We start from the raw sequence: 18,366 nt of genomic DNA on the forward strand, positions 1-18,366 counted from the left end.
GTTTCTCTAGCAACTTTCTAAGTTTACAAGAATGATATTTGACATCTGCCCCTATTTTTGGATCTTCCACCCCCACTGTTTCAGACTTTGTCCAGATTTCTTGTGATAAGAGGTTGAGAGGTATGCTTCTGATAAGAGGTTGAGAGGTATGGAGGTATCTACATTTTCACCAAGAAGATACAAATAAAATAAAGCATTGTTAAAATGTTTGAAGAATTCCCTAATATAAATGACAAAAAAAAAACATTCAGAAGGAAACACTTAAGACAGTTTGCCTGGATATATGAAAATGTCTTACCAGTATTAATGCTTTTCTCATATTAATCTTTTGGGCTCCAGACTAGTCCTGGTTCACTGCTTTATCAGTATATGAGGTCTGTTGCTTGCTTTCATGGTTGCATTTGTACAAGACCAGAGCTGAACACTCTCTAGAGGAGGAAACTGTGTTGAAGCCATTCAGACAATTTTTCATTAAAAGTTTGCATAGTCTGTGAATTTGTGAATTATGTTAGTTTTTTCTAGGAGATACTGTCAGTTTTCCATAGCAAGGTACCTACATATCTATTTCCCCTGAGTCTGAGCCATCCCTGAAAAGTTTTGTTAGTTACCAAGAAAATCAAATATTTGTGTTTTCACATTAACCACAGTCCTGCTTACAGACAAGGGTTTTACTTAGCCTCTTGACTGTGAATGAAATTACCTGTGCTGAGGAAGGGGTGGGGGGTTCATCTATTATAAAACATTATGACAGTATGTCAACTTGAGTACTACAAGGATTTATTAATGTATGTTGAGTTTGATACATGAATAAAATGGAGTTGTTTAAAGCATAGACCAAAACATGCACAGATTCAAAACAATCTTTTTTTCTGATGAGGTAAAGGCCAGTGAACTTTCTTAATTTAGCTAACTAGTGCAATGCAAGCTTGACTGGAATTAAATCATCATCATCACCATCAACCCTCCTTTTTTCTGATTTTCTACATGGGGTCTGCTGTTGCTTTTTGTCAGCTGTCAACATCTCTAGATTAAATGCAGTTTTATTTTTATACAAGTTCAAAGTCTGATACACGTTCATGTGTTTATATAAACAAAACACTGTTGTTCTGGTTGTATTTAAGATTTAATATTTTGTCTGTTTTTCAATTTGGATTTGAATGTTGGTATCCCACAATTCCATGGCATTCAGTGGGGGTTCCATAATTATATATGCAAATTTTATTTTAATCAGCATACAGATTTTTGTCCAGTTGTACCTACTTTTCATGGGACTTTGTCCAGATTTTTTATGTTTCCAGGTTGAGATATATGCCCCCAGGACAAGAAGGTCAAGGTTTCTATTCCAGGCTTTTCCTGGTTCCAAAAAAGGATGGCCCATGGAGACCCATCCTGGACCTGTCTCTTCTAAATCCCTTCCTGCATGTACCTTCCTTCTGCATGCTATCCCTACAAACTCTTCTTCCACTTTTGACACCCAGTGCCTTCATGACCACTTTGGACTTGAAGGAGGCATATCTCCACATCCCTATCCACCCAGACTTCCGCAAATTCCTGCGTTTTGCTGTGTCATCCTTCCACTATCAGTTTACTGCCTTGCCCTTTGGTTTATTTACAACAAAAAGGGTATTTACAAAGTGCCTAGCCCCAGTAGTAGCCTTCTGCAGAACAAAAGACATACAGATCTTCCCATACTTGGATGACTTCCTCATCCAGGCAGAGGAAGCAAGTACTCTACAGAGACACCTCCAATTCACCATTTCCCTCCTAGGAAGTCTGAATTTCACAGTCAGCCTACTCAAGTCCTCCGTTACACCCTCCTAAGACCAACTTTTCTTGAGTTGCAGAATAAGGATAGATTTGGTGAAGGCCTTCCTCCCACCAGAAAAGGTCACTTCTCTGACCAGCTTTTTTATGAATTTACTCCTAGTCAACTGCATTTCAGCCAGGGAATTTCTTCACCTACTGGGTCTGACGGCAGCCACTCTCCCCATGTTTTCCCTTGCCAGACTACACACGTGGAAGTTCCAGTGGTACTTGAAGAATGTCTGGTCCCAACACGACCATCTCCTAGACTTTCAGGTTTCCTTCCTCCCCTGCCTGGAAAAATAAATAAAGTGGTGGATTCAGCAAATTCACCTGAATCCAGGCCTTCCATTACAGCCTCTCAATGCAGTTCAACACATGTACACAGATGCCCCTGATCTTGGATGGAGGGCCACTATGAATGGACTCAAGGTACAGGCTCAATGGGAATCCTGCCTTTGGAAAAAACACATCACTGTCAAGGAAATGACTGCTCTTCTCCTAGCCCTTTTGGCATTCCTCCCTCTTCTACATCCAGGTCCCTTCCAAGTCTTCACAGACAACACCACAGTACTGTGGTACATCAACAAGCAGGGCGGGACCAGGTCTTACTTACTCTGCAGACTGGCCATACAAGTAAGGGAGTTGGCCACTCAATCCAATGTAACAGTACAGGCAGTGTACATCCCATCATAGGACAATGATCAGGCAGATGCCCTCAGCAGATTATTGTCCCAAAATCATGAATGGATGTTACACAGAGATGTCTTTCTAGACATAGTCCACCAGTGGAGCACACCACAGGTAGATCTGTTTGCCTCCACTCAGAACAGACAACTACAGCTATTCTGCTCAAGGTTCCCTTCACCACAAGCTTGGAGAGTAGATGCCTTCACAATTCCCTGGAAGGGGATGTTCCTGTATGTTTACCCTCCCTTCCATCTAATACAGAAGGTCCTGCTAGGACAAGCCAAAAATCTTGCTGGTGAGCCCCTATTGGACAAGGCAGCACTGGTTCCCCCTTCTTTTATCATTAGCCAAGGGCAATCATGACAAGTTGCCTCACAAGGTGGACCTCATCACACAATCAAAGGGATGTCTCATTCATCCACACCTGCAAACCCTCAATCCTACCCTGTGGGTGATAAACTTCTGATCCCTTTCAGACACCTTTACTCACAGGACATGCTATCTGTCCTGCAGGAGGCCAGGAAACCTACTACTAGGAGATTCTATTTATCAAAATGGAAAAGGTTCTCTACCTGGTGTCTTCAAAGGCAACTAGACCCCTTTCAGGTGGATATACCTCTAGTTTTGGCCTATATATGTGTGAGCTCCTAAAGTCTGAACTTTCATATTCTTCAGTGAAAGTCCATTTGTCAGCTATCTCAGCCTGTTTACCTCTCAATCCACCCCTGTTATCCAGATTAGAGGTGAAGCTCTTTCTAAAGGGGGTTCTGCACATCAGACCACTGAGGAACCCCATTCCTCCTCCTTGGGACTTGAATTTCATTCTAGAGAAACTTGCTATTACCCCCTTTGAACCAGCAGCTTCTGCAACATTAAAGATGTGTACCTGGAAAACTGTTTTGCTTGTAGCCCTTACTTCAGCCAGAAGAATCTCAGAGCTACAAGCACTCATAGCTATTCCAGCTTACCTCATTTTCCATAAAGATAGGGTCTCTCTTCACACTAACCACGCCTTCATGCCCAAATTGGGCAATGAGGTGTCACTTAACTAATCTATTCATTTAACCACCTTCTTTGCTTCACCACAGAATGACAGTGAAAGAGTACACCATTCTCTAGATGTTCACAGGCAACTGAGGTTCTATCTGGATAAGACTAAGGACATCAGAAAGTCCAACCAGCTCTTTTTATCCTTTCACCCCAGGGCCATGAGAAAAGCTGTATCCAAACAGACCATATCCTCCTGGATCTTCAAAATATATCCTTCTGCTACTCCTTCCACGGTAAAGAGGTACCCCACACTGTGAGAGCCTACTCCACCAGAGCTGTGGCCTCCTCAGGGGCCTTCCTTAAAGGACTTGATACAGCCACCATCCTAGAGGCAGATACATGGTTCTCTGTCCACACTTTAAATTGGATAACATCTCCAGAGCTAGGGCAGGATTTGCTAAAGCCATCTTCCATGGATTCTTGGAGACTGTAACTTCTTCCTCCAGCCGTACATCTGGCTGAGCTTTGGTACTCTCCCACAAGTGAGAGTACTCCAACATGAGAATAGAAGGACATAGATTAGTTGTGTAAAATCTTACCATAACCGTAGATGTCCTTCTCTTCCATGTTGCAGTATTCCTTACCCCCTGTAGGACCTTTTCCCTATCTGGATGGCATTTTCACAGCTGCCCTTAGACTATCGTCCAAATGGGAATTCAGTCCTGATGTCTGTGCATGAGGACATCACATTTATGACCCACGGTTTATGGCCCCTGTGTGTGTCATCCCACGCACCTTAAAGCACCCAGGCTAAGCTTTTGTATATGAGCTGGATGTTTGGGTCACCTGAGGTGGAGGATCCCACATGTGAGAACACTGCAACTTGGAAGGGAAGGACATGTATGCTTATGATAAGATTTTACACAACTAATCTTTCTTTGTTATTTATTTCTCTAAATGCTCATTACATTTTCTCCTGTGTTTCTCCTATTAGTATGTTGTATAACCTGTTGGCGTTATTCTATTTTTCCAAAATCTAACTTTCTTTAACATAAAGACTTTCTTAATATGTTTATGTATATAAGGCTGTAAATAATGTTCTTTGTATTCCTTTCATAACTTTCCTAGATCTACCCAAATGTGATCCTGTCATTACCTTGTCGAGCACTACGTCATGTGCTTCCATTTGGATATATAGCCCAATATCATGAATCAAATATATTAATCTAACATGTGTGGCCATATTGTATGCATTCAGATCTGAACCTTTTGCCATTCTTTTTGCCAAAATTGTCATTGAGTCTTTGCAGCCATGATTCGGGATCAAAATGAGACTGTGTGACCCTGGATCAAGGGGAGTTTCCCTTCCTTTGGTATAAATCATTTCCAGGTCAAAATCACATCTGACAGAAAAATAGTTAAAAAGTACTAGCCAGACTTTTATTTTTTTTTTATCTCCAGCTCCTTCTTTTTCCAAATTGCTATTGAAATTCCATCACTACCAGGGTTGTTTTTTTCTGTAATCTGGCTTTTTATGTTAACAACCCCCTTTCTACTTTTGTTAATGAATGAAGTTGTAATTATCTGAACTATATTCTTTCCTGTATGTTTCTCTCAGCCTTTACATCTTGGCCCTGATTCCAAAAGACTTGCTAGGCTAAGAGCAGGTGTTTTTGAATCCGGTCCCTGAAAATAAGAAATAGGCTGAGAGCAGGTCTTTCAGAATCAGGACATACTTATACTGAGAGCACCTCTTTTAGAATCTGGTCACTTGTTTATGTACTGCACTGTAGTAACTTACCTTTACATACAACATTTTTTATGGGTCAGCTTCTACCCTAACATTCTCATAATTCTTTATTTTAGTTATCACCCTTTCACCCTTTTTTGCCTCAAGTATTGTTCTAAGGTTACCACCAAAACAGAGCTGTTTTAAACCCTTTGCTCTATGTTCATTCATGTTTTCTAACTGCCACTGTATAGACAGTTTTGTTCCTTTCAGTTGTTCTTTAACCTGTTGTGTTGCACTTCTTTATTTATTTTTTGCTTCTGTAAATCCCTTGCTTTTTTACAGCCTTCTAGATACCTACTGTCATTATTATTCCATAACCAGTTTACTTTCATTGTCACCACATTTCTAATCTTCAGTTTACAATTATCCTAATTCTTTGCAAGATCTTTACTGCATAGGTTTAAATCTAAAAGCATTCCAGTTAATTTGATTCATCCCATCATTAAACATCGTCCTTTTCAAAAGTAGTACTGGGTAATGCCAGTGTTTTTCACAACATACTTTTACTTGTTTCTAAAACTTAATTTGTATAGGTGCATGGTCTGACACTGTCACTAGACATGTTTTCATGGTTTGAGCCATCTTACAGTATTAAGTTCATATGTTAGGTCTATCTAATCTTGCCCAGAAACCATATTTCAGTATTCTGCTTTATTTTATTTCCATTGCATTAATAAAGCCCAAATATGAGGAATTCCAAGATAGCTGGACACTGATCAACAGCTTAACTTCAGCTTTCCAAGTGTAAAAACAGAAATTGAGTAACAAATGCCAGTGATATTGACAGCTTAAGTAAAATTCAGTTATTGGATAGTAAATGCACTGCCTGGCTGCCAGCAAAGAACAAACTAAGACTTGAGCATTAAAGAAAATCAACTATAAAAGGTACATTTCTGACCTAGAAGAATCCTGCAGCTGTTCAAGCAAAAATCGGTCCAACCTCCAGCTTTGGTGCAAGACATGGCTTCTGGCAAACCTTTGGACAAAATAAGTCAAATATGTTCAGAGCTGATTGAAATAAATGAAACACTGAAGGAGTATATCAACTCAAATAACAAAAGGCTGGAAAAATGGAAGAAGCTTTAAACAGACATTCAGATGAGTTGACAAAACTGCAAAATTCAGAGGTCAAATGTAGAAAAGGCTGGCTGAGCATGAGACTGCTCAAGAAGAGATATTTCAAAAAATGGTAGAATTAGAGAACACAGCATGTAGGGAAAACCTGAGATTTACTGCTGTACTAAGGAAACTGTAAGGAACAGACTGTATTAATTTTATGAAGGCACAGATATTCAACTGGACTGGTATTAGAAAGAGTAGATCTTGACAAATCTATGGCAAAAGGGCTAAGTATTAAAAGTTGGAGACAGTAGAGTGTTTGTGGAAAATTATTATATCAATGTACACCAGGCAGAAGAGAAACAAATTTATTCTAGTAATCAAGGAATGTCAAGGCACATGTTTGAAATTCAAGCTGCAGTATCCAGAATATTTTTCCTGGAGGATTAAAGTAATTCTTTCATCGAGAACAGGCTAAGGAGGAAATGCAAAAATTTATCCAACAAAAAGTGAGCCATCAAGCAGAACGGGACTCTGCTTCTCATTCTTCTGGTAATAAAGCACATGAAGAGACTTTGCCTGTGTAATTATTTCCACTGTCCCAAAGGAAAATGCTTGAGAAAAAAAAAAACTGATTCTTCTGGTCAGTTCCTGTGCATCTTGAAATTGAACTGGAATCTGAAGTTCTGAGATGGAGATGAACAGGAAGAAGGCTAACAACACAGAAATTAGTGAATAAATGTGAGATTTAAAAGCATCAATTGCATTTGTGAAATATGGCTGTATAAGAATAAGTGGAAAGAGTTGGTTTATATTGACCTTGTTAAACTTGTGGGAAACTGAAAATCATTTGCCTCACTTCATGTCATCAGAGATTCAAAAAGTGAATGGGAAGCTGTATGATTTTATAACCAGTTCTGCAGCTAAAAATCAAGTAATGCATGAAATAACTGAGCATTCTGTCTCCATCCTACACCTCCAGCATGAAAATAAACTGGAAGACCATTGTGCTAACCCTGAAAGGAAGATTGAGCTGATACATGAAATATAAATTTGTGGTGAGGACTAGGCCAGATGGAAAAGCTTAAGTATTTTTTGGGACCCCCAGAGACAGGAAGCTAATGACTATAGTTCATTTGTACAGCTGCATCTAGTTTGATGGCCCTAGTCTTACAGGATTGGCACTTAGACTGGACAGGGTACACAGAGTCTTCTTTTTGGGCTCAGTGGTATTATCACTTAGACTCCTTTTGTGTGAGTTATAGACAGGGATTTATCACTGTATGCCATGTAACTGGGCAAACAGACTGACCAGAGTGGAAATTGTTGACCTGAAAGAACACATACTGTCTCTGTTATGGCACCCAGTCATGATCTGTAAGCTCAGGAATAGTATGGTCTGCACTGATAATGACTACTCAGCAGAGACCAGGAGACAAATAGTTCACTTTTGATGGTTTATAAGGAAATGTAAGAGTAGGTGACAATATTTTCATATTGTATCCTCTGGCTACATGAAAATTAGTTTCATGTGTGGTAAGACCTTCCTTAATCCCCAGAAAGCTTAAAATGCTTGCAGGAGGGAACACATGAACACACGGATGGTCATAGGTTACCCACATAGGCAAGTTCTAACTCATTCCCTGGCAATGAATCAACTTCATGGAAGAAAAATCCTGAGGCAAAACCCCCATTTCCAATCTTTAGACAGCATCTTAGAGAGAGAAAGAATGAAAGATCAGAAACAGCAAAAGTTAATTAACCCAGAGAGCACCAGTTTATGCAACAGTAGGGGTATTGGCTCTGTTAACGCCAAATAGGGGGATCAGATGACACATTTTCTTTCATCTATGAATGTCTGTGACAGAGGTAATTTGTTTTTTATTAACTATGTCTAGTTACTGCTTGGCTTGACCATGATCTGGCTCTGGTATTTCAAGTAGAAAATACATATGCAAAGGTAGCTGCAGTTTAACTACATTACAAGGTATCCTTTTCTTCCTAAGCATTTAAATAATTTAAGAAAATGAATGGAGTGGCTTTCTTGGGGAATGACCCAGTGGGTGTGGCTCAAATAGGGGTGTTTCATGTGTGGTGTGGGTGGGGCTTAAGGGGCACTGGAGCACTACTTCACCTAGGGCGCCATTTAGGCTAAGGCCGGCCCTGGGTGGAAGATTGGGTGTAAAAGTACACAGATCATAATATATAGAGAGCTGATATGTATTCTCTTACTTTTACATGTCTGTATTAAGACCCTTTGCTTAATCTAGTAACAAATTGTAAGTGGAAACAATTAAATGTGAGAACACATAATATAATGAAAAGTTTTCCTTTAGCAGTAATTGTTTCAGTTTGTCTTTCAGGCTGCAGCAGAGGACTATATTTTTATTTTTTCTCTTATGTTTCCATACAGACAGGCAGATAATAGGGCAATAAATGACACAACACTAGTTTAGTCAAGGTTAAAAGTTAATGATTTCTGAAAACTTGCCATTTTTTTTCACATGGGGGGATAAAAAACATATATATATATATATATATATATATATATATATATATATATGTGTGTGTGTGTGTGTGTATGTTTATAAACAAAAGAACAGACACCAACTACTATAACGTGAAGCATAGGCAATAATATGGATCTCAGCATGGATAACATCAATTTCAGGTTAATTATGGCTTGTGTTAGCAGCTATTTGGCACAAATTTTCCTGTTAGGAGGATTAAACTTTATTTTCTGAATATATACATAGTTATGTGTATTTGTATTAAGTTAATAGGTTATGGGATATTTTTGGGTGTCTTTGTTTAATTGCTTGAGGGTTTTTATTAAAACAGAAAGCCTTGTAAAATATGACATAGGTTCCAATATTGATGATAAAAAAAGATGTATAAATGATTAATCTGCCAAATATTAATGGGTGCATGTGTCACAAAAGCTTGAAATAGACATTTAAAAAGCTGACATATATAATAGGTGGGAACAATGACTTCTTACCACAATGGCAACACTTTCCATATTATCTTGGAATGTGAATAGTCTCACAGGTATAGAAACAAAGGAAATAGTACTTAATTATATTAAGAATGTAGAGTACAAATAAAAAAAGGATTTCATGATGGATATTCAGCAGAATATCAGAGACAAAGGAAAAGAGGAGTATTTATATTAATTGCTAGAGGAGCTCCAGTAGTGATACAAGAGGAAAAAAAAAGAGAATAAAGGAAGATTTGTGGTAGTAAGGGGCTACTGGCAAGGGATGAGGATTATACTGGCATTTATTTATATTTCACCTAAAACTGCTATTTTGGAGCTTAAAATTTTTTTGGAGAAATAATTGGCTTGCATCAAGGAATATTACTAATAGATATAGACTGGAATTTGGTGTGAAACAATCATAGTGTATCTGAGAAGGCCTAGAAGGGAAATATAACAAAACAGGTTAGGTTTCTGAAGAAATTTATGAACATATTTGGTATTAAAGACATGAATTCAGTAGTAAGAACGCTGGAAGAATTTACATAGTATTCATCAAGGTACAATAACTGGGCCAGACTAGTCAGAAATTATATTTCACAGGAACATGTGCATTTAATTAAGAACTCTGACACACATCAAATAACTGTTTCAGATCACGTGCCAGTAATTACTAAGATAAAAATGCAGGATAATGAAGTAAAGATGGGACAATGACACTTCCCCACCAAACTGTTAAAACCATAGGAATTTAAGGTACAGGTAGTGGAAATTATTTGGGAGTTATTATGGAAGATAGAAAGTACTCCAGAAATTACAACTAGTGTGTGGAATAAAATGAGAGTAGAGTTTAAAATTAAGGTGAGATTTTATCAAGAAACAATAATTATTTACAGGAGCTGACAACAGTTAAAATATTACAAAATAAGGGGAATCTCACAAAACAAGAAGAGGTGCAATTGCAGAGTGCTAAATAGAAAGTAAAGGGGTACCTGGATAGTATGCAGGAGTTTAGAAAGGCTGTTGTTAAGCAACTGTTTTGGATAATGACTCAAAAACACAAAAACTTTGGGTATGACTTAGGCAACAGAAAGTTGAAAGGATTGTTGCCAAACTGAGAGAGCATATAAGAATAAAAATTACCAGAGATCCAGTAGAGATATTAGAGCTATTTGGGGTATTTTATGAAAATTCATATAAAGCAGAGAAGTGGGGAAATCAAGAAAAAAACACAAATGGAAATATGCATGGAAGACTTAAATATGCCAAGGTAGGCATAGATGAGGCTCAACAACTAACAGTTAAGGTAGGAAGAGACAAGAGAAAAATGGTGATGTAGTAACCAGTATGCAGGAAAGTTTCCAGGAATAGATGGCATCCTGGTGGAAGTCTGTTAGCTAGGAGGGAAGAAAATTATAAAAGTATTTTTTAACAGTATTTTAGAAGGAGGGAAGGCACCAACATCCTAGAAAAAAGCTGTGGTGCCTGTAATATCTAAAGAAGGTAAAGATCCATCTGATACAGCTTCATATAGGCCCAATTCCAACTTTTAACAATGATTATAAAGTGTTTATGTCTGTAGTGGCTAAAAGAATGGCAAAGGTGATACCAAAACTGATAGATCTGGACCAGTGTGCTTTTGTGAAGGGGAGACAAACATGTGACAACATTAATAGAACAATGCTAATCTAGAGGGAAGCAGAATGTAAGAAAATATCATTGTCAGTCGTAGATACTGATGCAGAGAAAGCATTCAAAAGAGTAAGCTAGGTTTTTTGAGTAGGGAAATCAAAGCATTTGCATTTTCTGATACAATAATAAAGTTAATTAGAAGTATGTATGTATATATGGGTTCGGTTCAGAAGCTCAAAATACCGAAATCTTGAATTTCAGTATTTCGAGCCCAAGAAGCCGAATCCACATAATAGTGAAAGTTTAGAAGTGCGAAATTCAAAACCTCGGATACTGGAGGTTTTGAATTTCACGCTTCTAAAGTTCTGCTATGGCTATGTATTCAGGTAAGTGTGTGTGTGTGTTAAGGGGTTTGGGTAGGAGCTGTGGTGTGTCAGTGTGTTTTGTTGCTGTGATGTGGGTGTGTGTGTGAAGAGAAAGTAGCTTGTATGGTGGTGTTTTGTGTGTGTTTGTATGTAGTGTAACCTCAGAGTGAGAATATTTAAGTAGGGGGGATGTGAGGGGGTGCTGAGGGGATTGCCCCCTGCTTTCATGTAGTAGAGTGATTGTGTGTGTTTGTGTGGTGGATGGTGTGTGTGTGTGTGTGTGTGTGTGTGTGTGTGTGTGTGTGTGTGTGTGTGTGTGTGTGAGTGTGTGTGTGTGCATGCATGCATATATATGTGTGTGTGTGTGTGTAGTAAAACCACAAAATTCAAAACTTCCGGTATTCGAGGTTTTGAATTTCGCGGTTTTTAGTTTTTGTTGTTTTGTGGATTCCACTTCTTGGGCTCAAGATACTGAAATTTGAGATTTCAGTATTTTGAGCTTCTGAAGTGAATTTGTGTGTGTGTGTGTGTGTGTGTGTGTGTGTGTGTGTGTGTGTGTGTGTGTGTATATATATATATATATATATATATATAGAGAGAGAGAGAGAGAGATCAGAGGCAAAAATCAAAGTGAGAGGGTTCCTCTGTAAGTTATGTCTCAGCACAGGAACCAGGCAGAGGTATTCTCTTTTCCCTTTAACATTCTTGTTATTTTTAAAACCACTGAAAAAGGAAGTAAGGGTTTTAGAAATTTTAGTATATAATTTTGGTGTTCAAGGAAAGTTGGCTTTATTTTCAGATCATATTATTTTGTATCTGATGGAACCAGAAAAGGGTATCTCAGTGTTGTGCAACATTCCGAGACAGTTCCAGATTTTGCAGAATATAAAATTAATGATGATAATGCAAAGACTATAGCCTTAAACCTTGTACCCACACATGAATTGGTTCATCAGTATCCATATTTATGGGGACATGATAAAATGAAGTATTTAGGAGTGTGAATTGAAAACGATTCTGTTATGGCAGCTAAGGATATGTGGGAAAAGACTAAACAAAAAATAATACAAAAACTGAGAAACTGGAAGCTGTCATTTATAGATATGGATAGCAAGATACAAGCAGTAACGTTTTTAGTCCCTTTAATTTTATATACAGGTTAGGCATATTTTTATCAGTCAGAGGAGAAGTTCTGGATAGTAAGTAGTAAAGAGCTGAAGGGCTTTTATTTGGGTGGCGAAGAGGGCAAGAGTCAAGTGGAATAAGTTAATCCTCTAAACAGAACATGAATATTTTGGATTACCAGATTTGAAGGCATATTTTAAAGCTACACAGTTAAGGCTCTTATACATAACACAAGCAGAAAGCTACAATTCAAAGTGGAAAGGGATGATGGTGAAGTGGAGGAGTAATCACAAGAAATAAGGAAAGAATGAGATTTTGGACAGAGATCCTTAAGGAGAATAACAACAGTCATACAGAATATTATATTCATAAATTAACAGAAAGTATACTAAGAACTAAGCCAATGCGGGAATGGAGAATGGAGACTCTACTAATAGGGATAAGGGAAATTAGGGGTAAAGAAAATAAACAAAAGGTGGCTGGAATTTACTGTAGGAATCTGGCAAAGGAACCAAGGTATTGGAAACATAAAAACAGAGAGGGAAAGGTAATAGAATGGGAACAGACCAAGAAGGCATTTGGATCGCAGGCTACTGATTGCCTTCCCTATCAGGGATTCATATCAGAGTATACACAAAGAAAAGGGGATAGGGGAGTCCTAAATGAAATACCTGCCTTGGTAGAGTTTTTAATTGAATCTAGAACAGAAGCTGGTGTTAAGAAAAGTGATATTAGTAGTGCATATAACATATTGCATGAAACTATAGGAATCAGAAGATGTCAAAAAAGATTGGGTAGATAGATTAGATATGCAGTTCATGAAGAAACAATAGCAAGACATATGCATGGCTCCCAAATATACAACAAAATCTAGAAGATTTCGGATTTTTGGCTGGAAGTGTTTGCATAGATTCTTTTACACCCCAAGCAAACTCCAAATAATTTTTCCTCAGGTAGATGGCAAATTTTGGAGGTGCAATGGGGAAGAAAGAGGTATCTGGGAGCATATGTTCTCAGAGTATACTAAGTTGGCAGTCTTTGAAAATTACCTGTCAGGAATACTTGGTGAGCAAATAAGTGTAACTAAGGAAATTATTTTTTTGAGCTGGAATACAGGATCTGAATTGCCTGGACACAGTAAGGCCTTGTTAAGTTTAATTCTGGTGGCTGCCAAAAAGCAATTATTAAAAAAAATGGAAATCAAAATCTAATCCAACTATACTTGAAGAAATGAATATTGTAACAGAGATAAAAGAACAGGAAGTAAGATCTTTAGAAAAGATAGGAGTAAATTACATAAAAAACTGCTGCGGCTTAAGTTATTTTACTATTGGCAATAGCAAGCTCTGTCTGTGAACCTTTACAGTTTGTAATAGAGACGCACAAATCTCCAGTAGCATCTTGTTACCATTTTAACACATTTCCCTGGTTTGTTTTTAATTTGCAATTGCCTGGTATTATTGTTTAAAACCATTGCCTGGGTTTATTGTTAGACTGCATTGTCTGGTATTAGTTATTAAACTCCCTCACTCTGTTAGCTCTTATCTAAACCCACTTTTATTCTCTGTTATTATTTAGCTATTAAACTCCCTCTCTCTGCTACCTCTTATCTATACCCACTTTTACCCTTTGTCTTCACTCAGAATTTAGTTTTTACTCCCTCTCCAGCCTGTCTCTGTGCACTCATGTTCCTTTCCTTACCTGCAGCCCCTTCCCTGCCTGCCTTTCCTAAGTCACATATCCCACCCCCCCCCACTTTTCTGTTTCACTCACTACAATCTGCTTTTCCCCTGCTGCCTTGGGTACCAAATTTACTGTTTGGCTTTCTGTAATATTGCTTGTTTCTCTTTATCTCTGCCTACTCTATTGCTCAAACACTATCCGCTTTATTTATTGACCGTTTTTTGTTAACACTGCTTTCTGGATCATTTTTATTACAGCTTACTCTTCAGCCGAACTCAATCTGCCTTCCCTCAACCACTTCCGCTCAACTATCTGCTGTCTTCAAACTCTGTGGAACACTATCAAAAATAAAAAAGCGGAACTGGAAGCGCTCCCTTACTGAATTTCAATGTAGGTGTTTGCCTACTATTTCTACCATTCAATGTTATTGCTACAAAGTTGATTGTTAGTAGCCTGCACACATGCTGAGACCCCCCATACCTGTCTTTTTCTCTTTGACTAGCCATTTATCCCTTTTACTTTTTAATTTCTATTTACCTCTCCTCCTTTTTATGTATGCCCATTATGCCCCTAGGTAGCAGTATTGCATAGGATGTGATTGCTGTGCAGCTCTTGTATCTCCTGGAGCTGCTCCTGTTGGTACATACACTATTTTTACCTAAATCTTGTGTTCTAGTGCCCATTTATTTTGCTGTTTAACACATAGTAACACCTAGCAAAATAGCATTTTTTCCCTCTAAAGTAAAGCAGTGCACACCATCTCAAGGAAACTTCTTATTCTGTTAGAGCTCCAGACCCATACCTGGTTTTTCTTCTGCTCTGCCTTATGATCACTTTTTTCCCCTCTCTGCAAGCATAACCTCCCCTGACTTACCTGATTGTTTTTCTTGCATTATGTCCTGCTCCCAGATAGGAGAACCCACTCCATTCACCCTCAGACTATGAGATAAAGTTGAATGCAGATGATGAACTTGGATGGTTGGAATACACTTGGCAAGTGAAGCTGAATGCTTGTTATCCCCCTAGGGGTAATAACAGGGAAGATTTTGTAGCCTATTTGAAAAGGAAAGGGTTAAGACATTGAATTTAAAAATGTCATGTGGTGAAACGTTTTAGTATTTAATGAATGAAGTGTAAATTTTTAATTCAGTCTGATGAAGTCTTGTGTATGGAAAGATGAAAGCGCTTACTGAATTGTGGTATTAAAGTATCAGTTTGGTTTATCACCGAGTTTTGTTATTTTTAACACTGAATATCTATCAAGATGTGCAACTTACAGTGCAAATATCAGTGGCAGTTTTCCTCAACAATATCTAAGGTTTTACCCAATGCCGCACAATAGTTTGTAAGTCACTTGTTTTCTGAAGCATTAAATACATATGAAAATATTGCTTATTGTCATAATTACTAACACACAAAATGTGCAGTATGTCTATTGTGATATAAATGGATATTGACAATGAATTTTCCTGTCTCACATCATAGCATTTTACATCATATTCCCAAACAGCATGTAAGTCTATCAGTTATGAAAATATAAACTTAAATATAAAAATCTGAATAATAAGTGGCAAAAAGTGATTAATTTCTCTACTATGGGGCATCCTACATTAACAGTCTTTGTGTCATGTTGTTAATTATTTTTTGCCCTTTATAATACTCCCATTATATAAGCAATAACTAACGATGTTGGTGTGGTATATTAAGATTTACCCATGGTTGGTGTGATTAAATAAAGCCAACCGTGCGTAAATATTATTATATCACACTGACGTTGCCAGTTATTCCTATTATACAATGACATTATTTAAGAAAAAAAATACTTACTTTTCTTAAATAATGGCTTTGTATAATGGTGCCATGCTGTCCTTCTGTGGCTTGTATATATCCTGTTGCCTTTTTTGAGGTACTGCGCATGCATATGAGACTTGCATTCCCATGGATACCCAGTACATCAGTGCTTTGGAAAGGAAGTAACGGAGAAGAGAGAGACAGAATGGAGGAAATACAATGAAAATCAGATACGTGTCTTTAGTTTTGAATAACGTACCTGTTTTTCCTAGTATTTTCTCTGTCCTGTATCTGCTATATCTGGAGTCCGGATTTCAGTTTTTATTTATTTAATTTTTGTAAAAAAAAAAAAAAAAAAAAAAAAAAAAAAAGTTAAAAGTTAATATATACCAATGGAAAAAAGTCTGGGTGACCGAACCTTCTTCCATTGGTATATGCTGAGATTTACAACCAGCACACTGATTGGGCAGACCAAGCAGCATGCTCGTTTTGGGATATTAATGGACAGTCATTGTATAATAGTTGATAAGTCACTTAGTTAAAGAAAGCAGACCCAAAACAAAAAGATCTGGATGCCATAAGAAGCTATGGATGTTAACTGGGCAAATATGAAAAAGGTGATATAGGCTTGAATGAGTTAAACTGTAAGTAAAATAACACAGAAAAAAATAATATGTTGCAATTGCTCTTTTTTATCATACAGTATTATATCTTACAACATTAAAGCATGGAATAAAATAAGTCCCTAAAAGGTAAGAAGTATACACACATATACAGGTTTTTGTGCATGAGTGTCAATATACTTTTTAAATTTATTTTATGTATTTAGACTCTGTTATAAATATATTCATATGCAAAGAAAATGGTTCAATAGCTCATTAAAATTATATTAAATCCTCAGATTAATATGTCTCCATTTTATTGCAGCTTTTTTAACAGGAACTGATAGAATCCCAGTAGGAGGAATGGAAAAGTTTACTTTTACTATCTGTAACCAAGGATTCTTATATTCAGACTTATTCTACCCTTCTGCCAACACTTGCGCTCGCATTTTGTACCTTCCTTGCTACAGTAGTATCGAGGCTCTAAGGATCAGGTTACAACATGCCTTACAGTTCTTTGAGGAATTTGGCTTGGCCTAACTGAATGTATGCCAGTAGCTTTGTCTACCTCAAAATGTCTTCCTTAAATGTAATTATAACTTATTTCTTAGTATGCCAGCAGATTTGTCTACTTCAGACTATCTTCCTTGAATACATTTATAATTTATATTACAATCTATATTAAATTCTAAATATTACTTATTTATAAAATAAAGACAAACTTAATAATTTTTTAACCAATGGATGTATTCACCTTGAGCTGATTCTTTGTGTAAGACTTGAAACCAGACAGTGTTGATGACATGTCCAACTGTGCAGTGGTCTTATTTTTTGAACATTTAGTATTCATGATCACATGAGTAGATTTCATCCCTGCCACACCGTCTGAATTTGGTGATTTTTTGCAGTGTGTTTCCATGTTACCCACTATGTATTTTTTACATATTTCCTCCATAGTGATATTAATTAAATGTCTTAAAATTGCTTTCTTTATTGCACTTAAATGTTACATAAAACCTGTTTTGCCAAACTACATTTTAATGTAAAAAAAACCTTTCTTGTAACCTGGTCAGCTGCAATCTTAGGTTATGAGAGATGAATGTATTTACATAATTATGTTATCAGTTACAGGAGATGTATTAAAGTACATATGTGTATATTTTTGTATTAAATTTTTGTGTGTGAGTAAAATTTACATGAACGAGCTGATCTATGTCTTTGTATGCAGGCTTGCTATATGATGGTTAGATGAGACTTGAACCCTTGAGTAAACAGAGAATGACAGAATTCAAACTCCTCCTCTTGTTTTAAGAAATCCAGATGGAGTATTATTTCAGTGCTTTGTGCAGGTTCTGAATTATAATATGGCAGCAGTTTATTAGTAGCCTGTTTTGAGAAGCATATATGGAATAGAGTCATTACTTATGCAGTAAAAGACAAATGTATTGAAGCTATAAGTCCTGTTTAAGTTTGTTGAAGTTGTAATAATAACAAATTTAAAAAAGACTGTTGTCAGAAATACGGCATTTAATGCAAAATCTAAATACAACACAAATTTATACTTTACCAAGATAAGATGCATTGTTTAGCCACAAACAGCTCCTGGAAATAACATTTTCTCTTACAGGATATAATGACTTTATATTGATGATGATGTTGTTTTTGTGAGGAGAGGGAATGCTAAAAAGATTGAATATTTTGTCAAATGTAGCAGTAATAACAACAGAACAAATGTCTTTCTTTCTTAGGTGATATTGTTAATATGAAAATATTACTTTGGAATATAGTATATACAGAAAAACACAGGCAAGAACAATGCTACATTTTATAAGCTGCCTCTTTTTCATTGTTAAA

At 37.0% G+C, this 18,366-nt stretch overlaps 1 protein-coding gene across 3 annotated transcripts in view; it reads left to right on the forward strand.

The window, feature by feature from the left end:
• Nucleotides 1–18,366, forward strand: part of LOC122793445 (probable E3 ubiquitin-protein ligase HERC4) — a 1,684,714-nt gene that overhangs the window by 662,009 nt on the left and 1,004,339 nt on the right. For 2 of the 3 annotated variants that reach the window (XM_044061443.1, XM_044061444.1), the window contains exon 24: nucleotides 16,838–17,707. The exons of the other annotated variant lie outside the window; for it this stretch is intronic. In XM_044061443.1, coding sequence (XP_043917378.1) covers nucleotides 16,838–17,052 — 215 coding nt within the window. In that variant the 3' untranslated portion in view covers nucleotides 17,053–17,707. Of the gene's footprint in view, nucleotides 1–16,837; nucleotides 17,708–18,366 lie in introns of those variants that run through there. 3 annotated transcript variants of the gene reach the window in all.

Source organism: Protopterus annectens, chromosome 2.part0, assembly GCF_019279795.1.
Source record: "Protopterus annectens isolate FY-2018-M chromosome 2.part0, PAN1.0, whole genome shotgun sequence".
Lineage (NCBI taxonomy): Eukaryota > Metazoa > Chordata > Ceratodontiformes > Protopteridae > Protopterus > Protopterus annectens.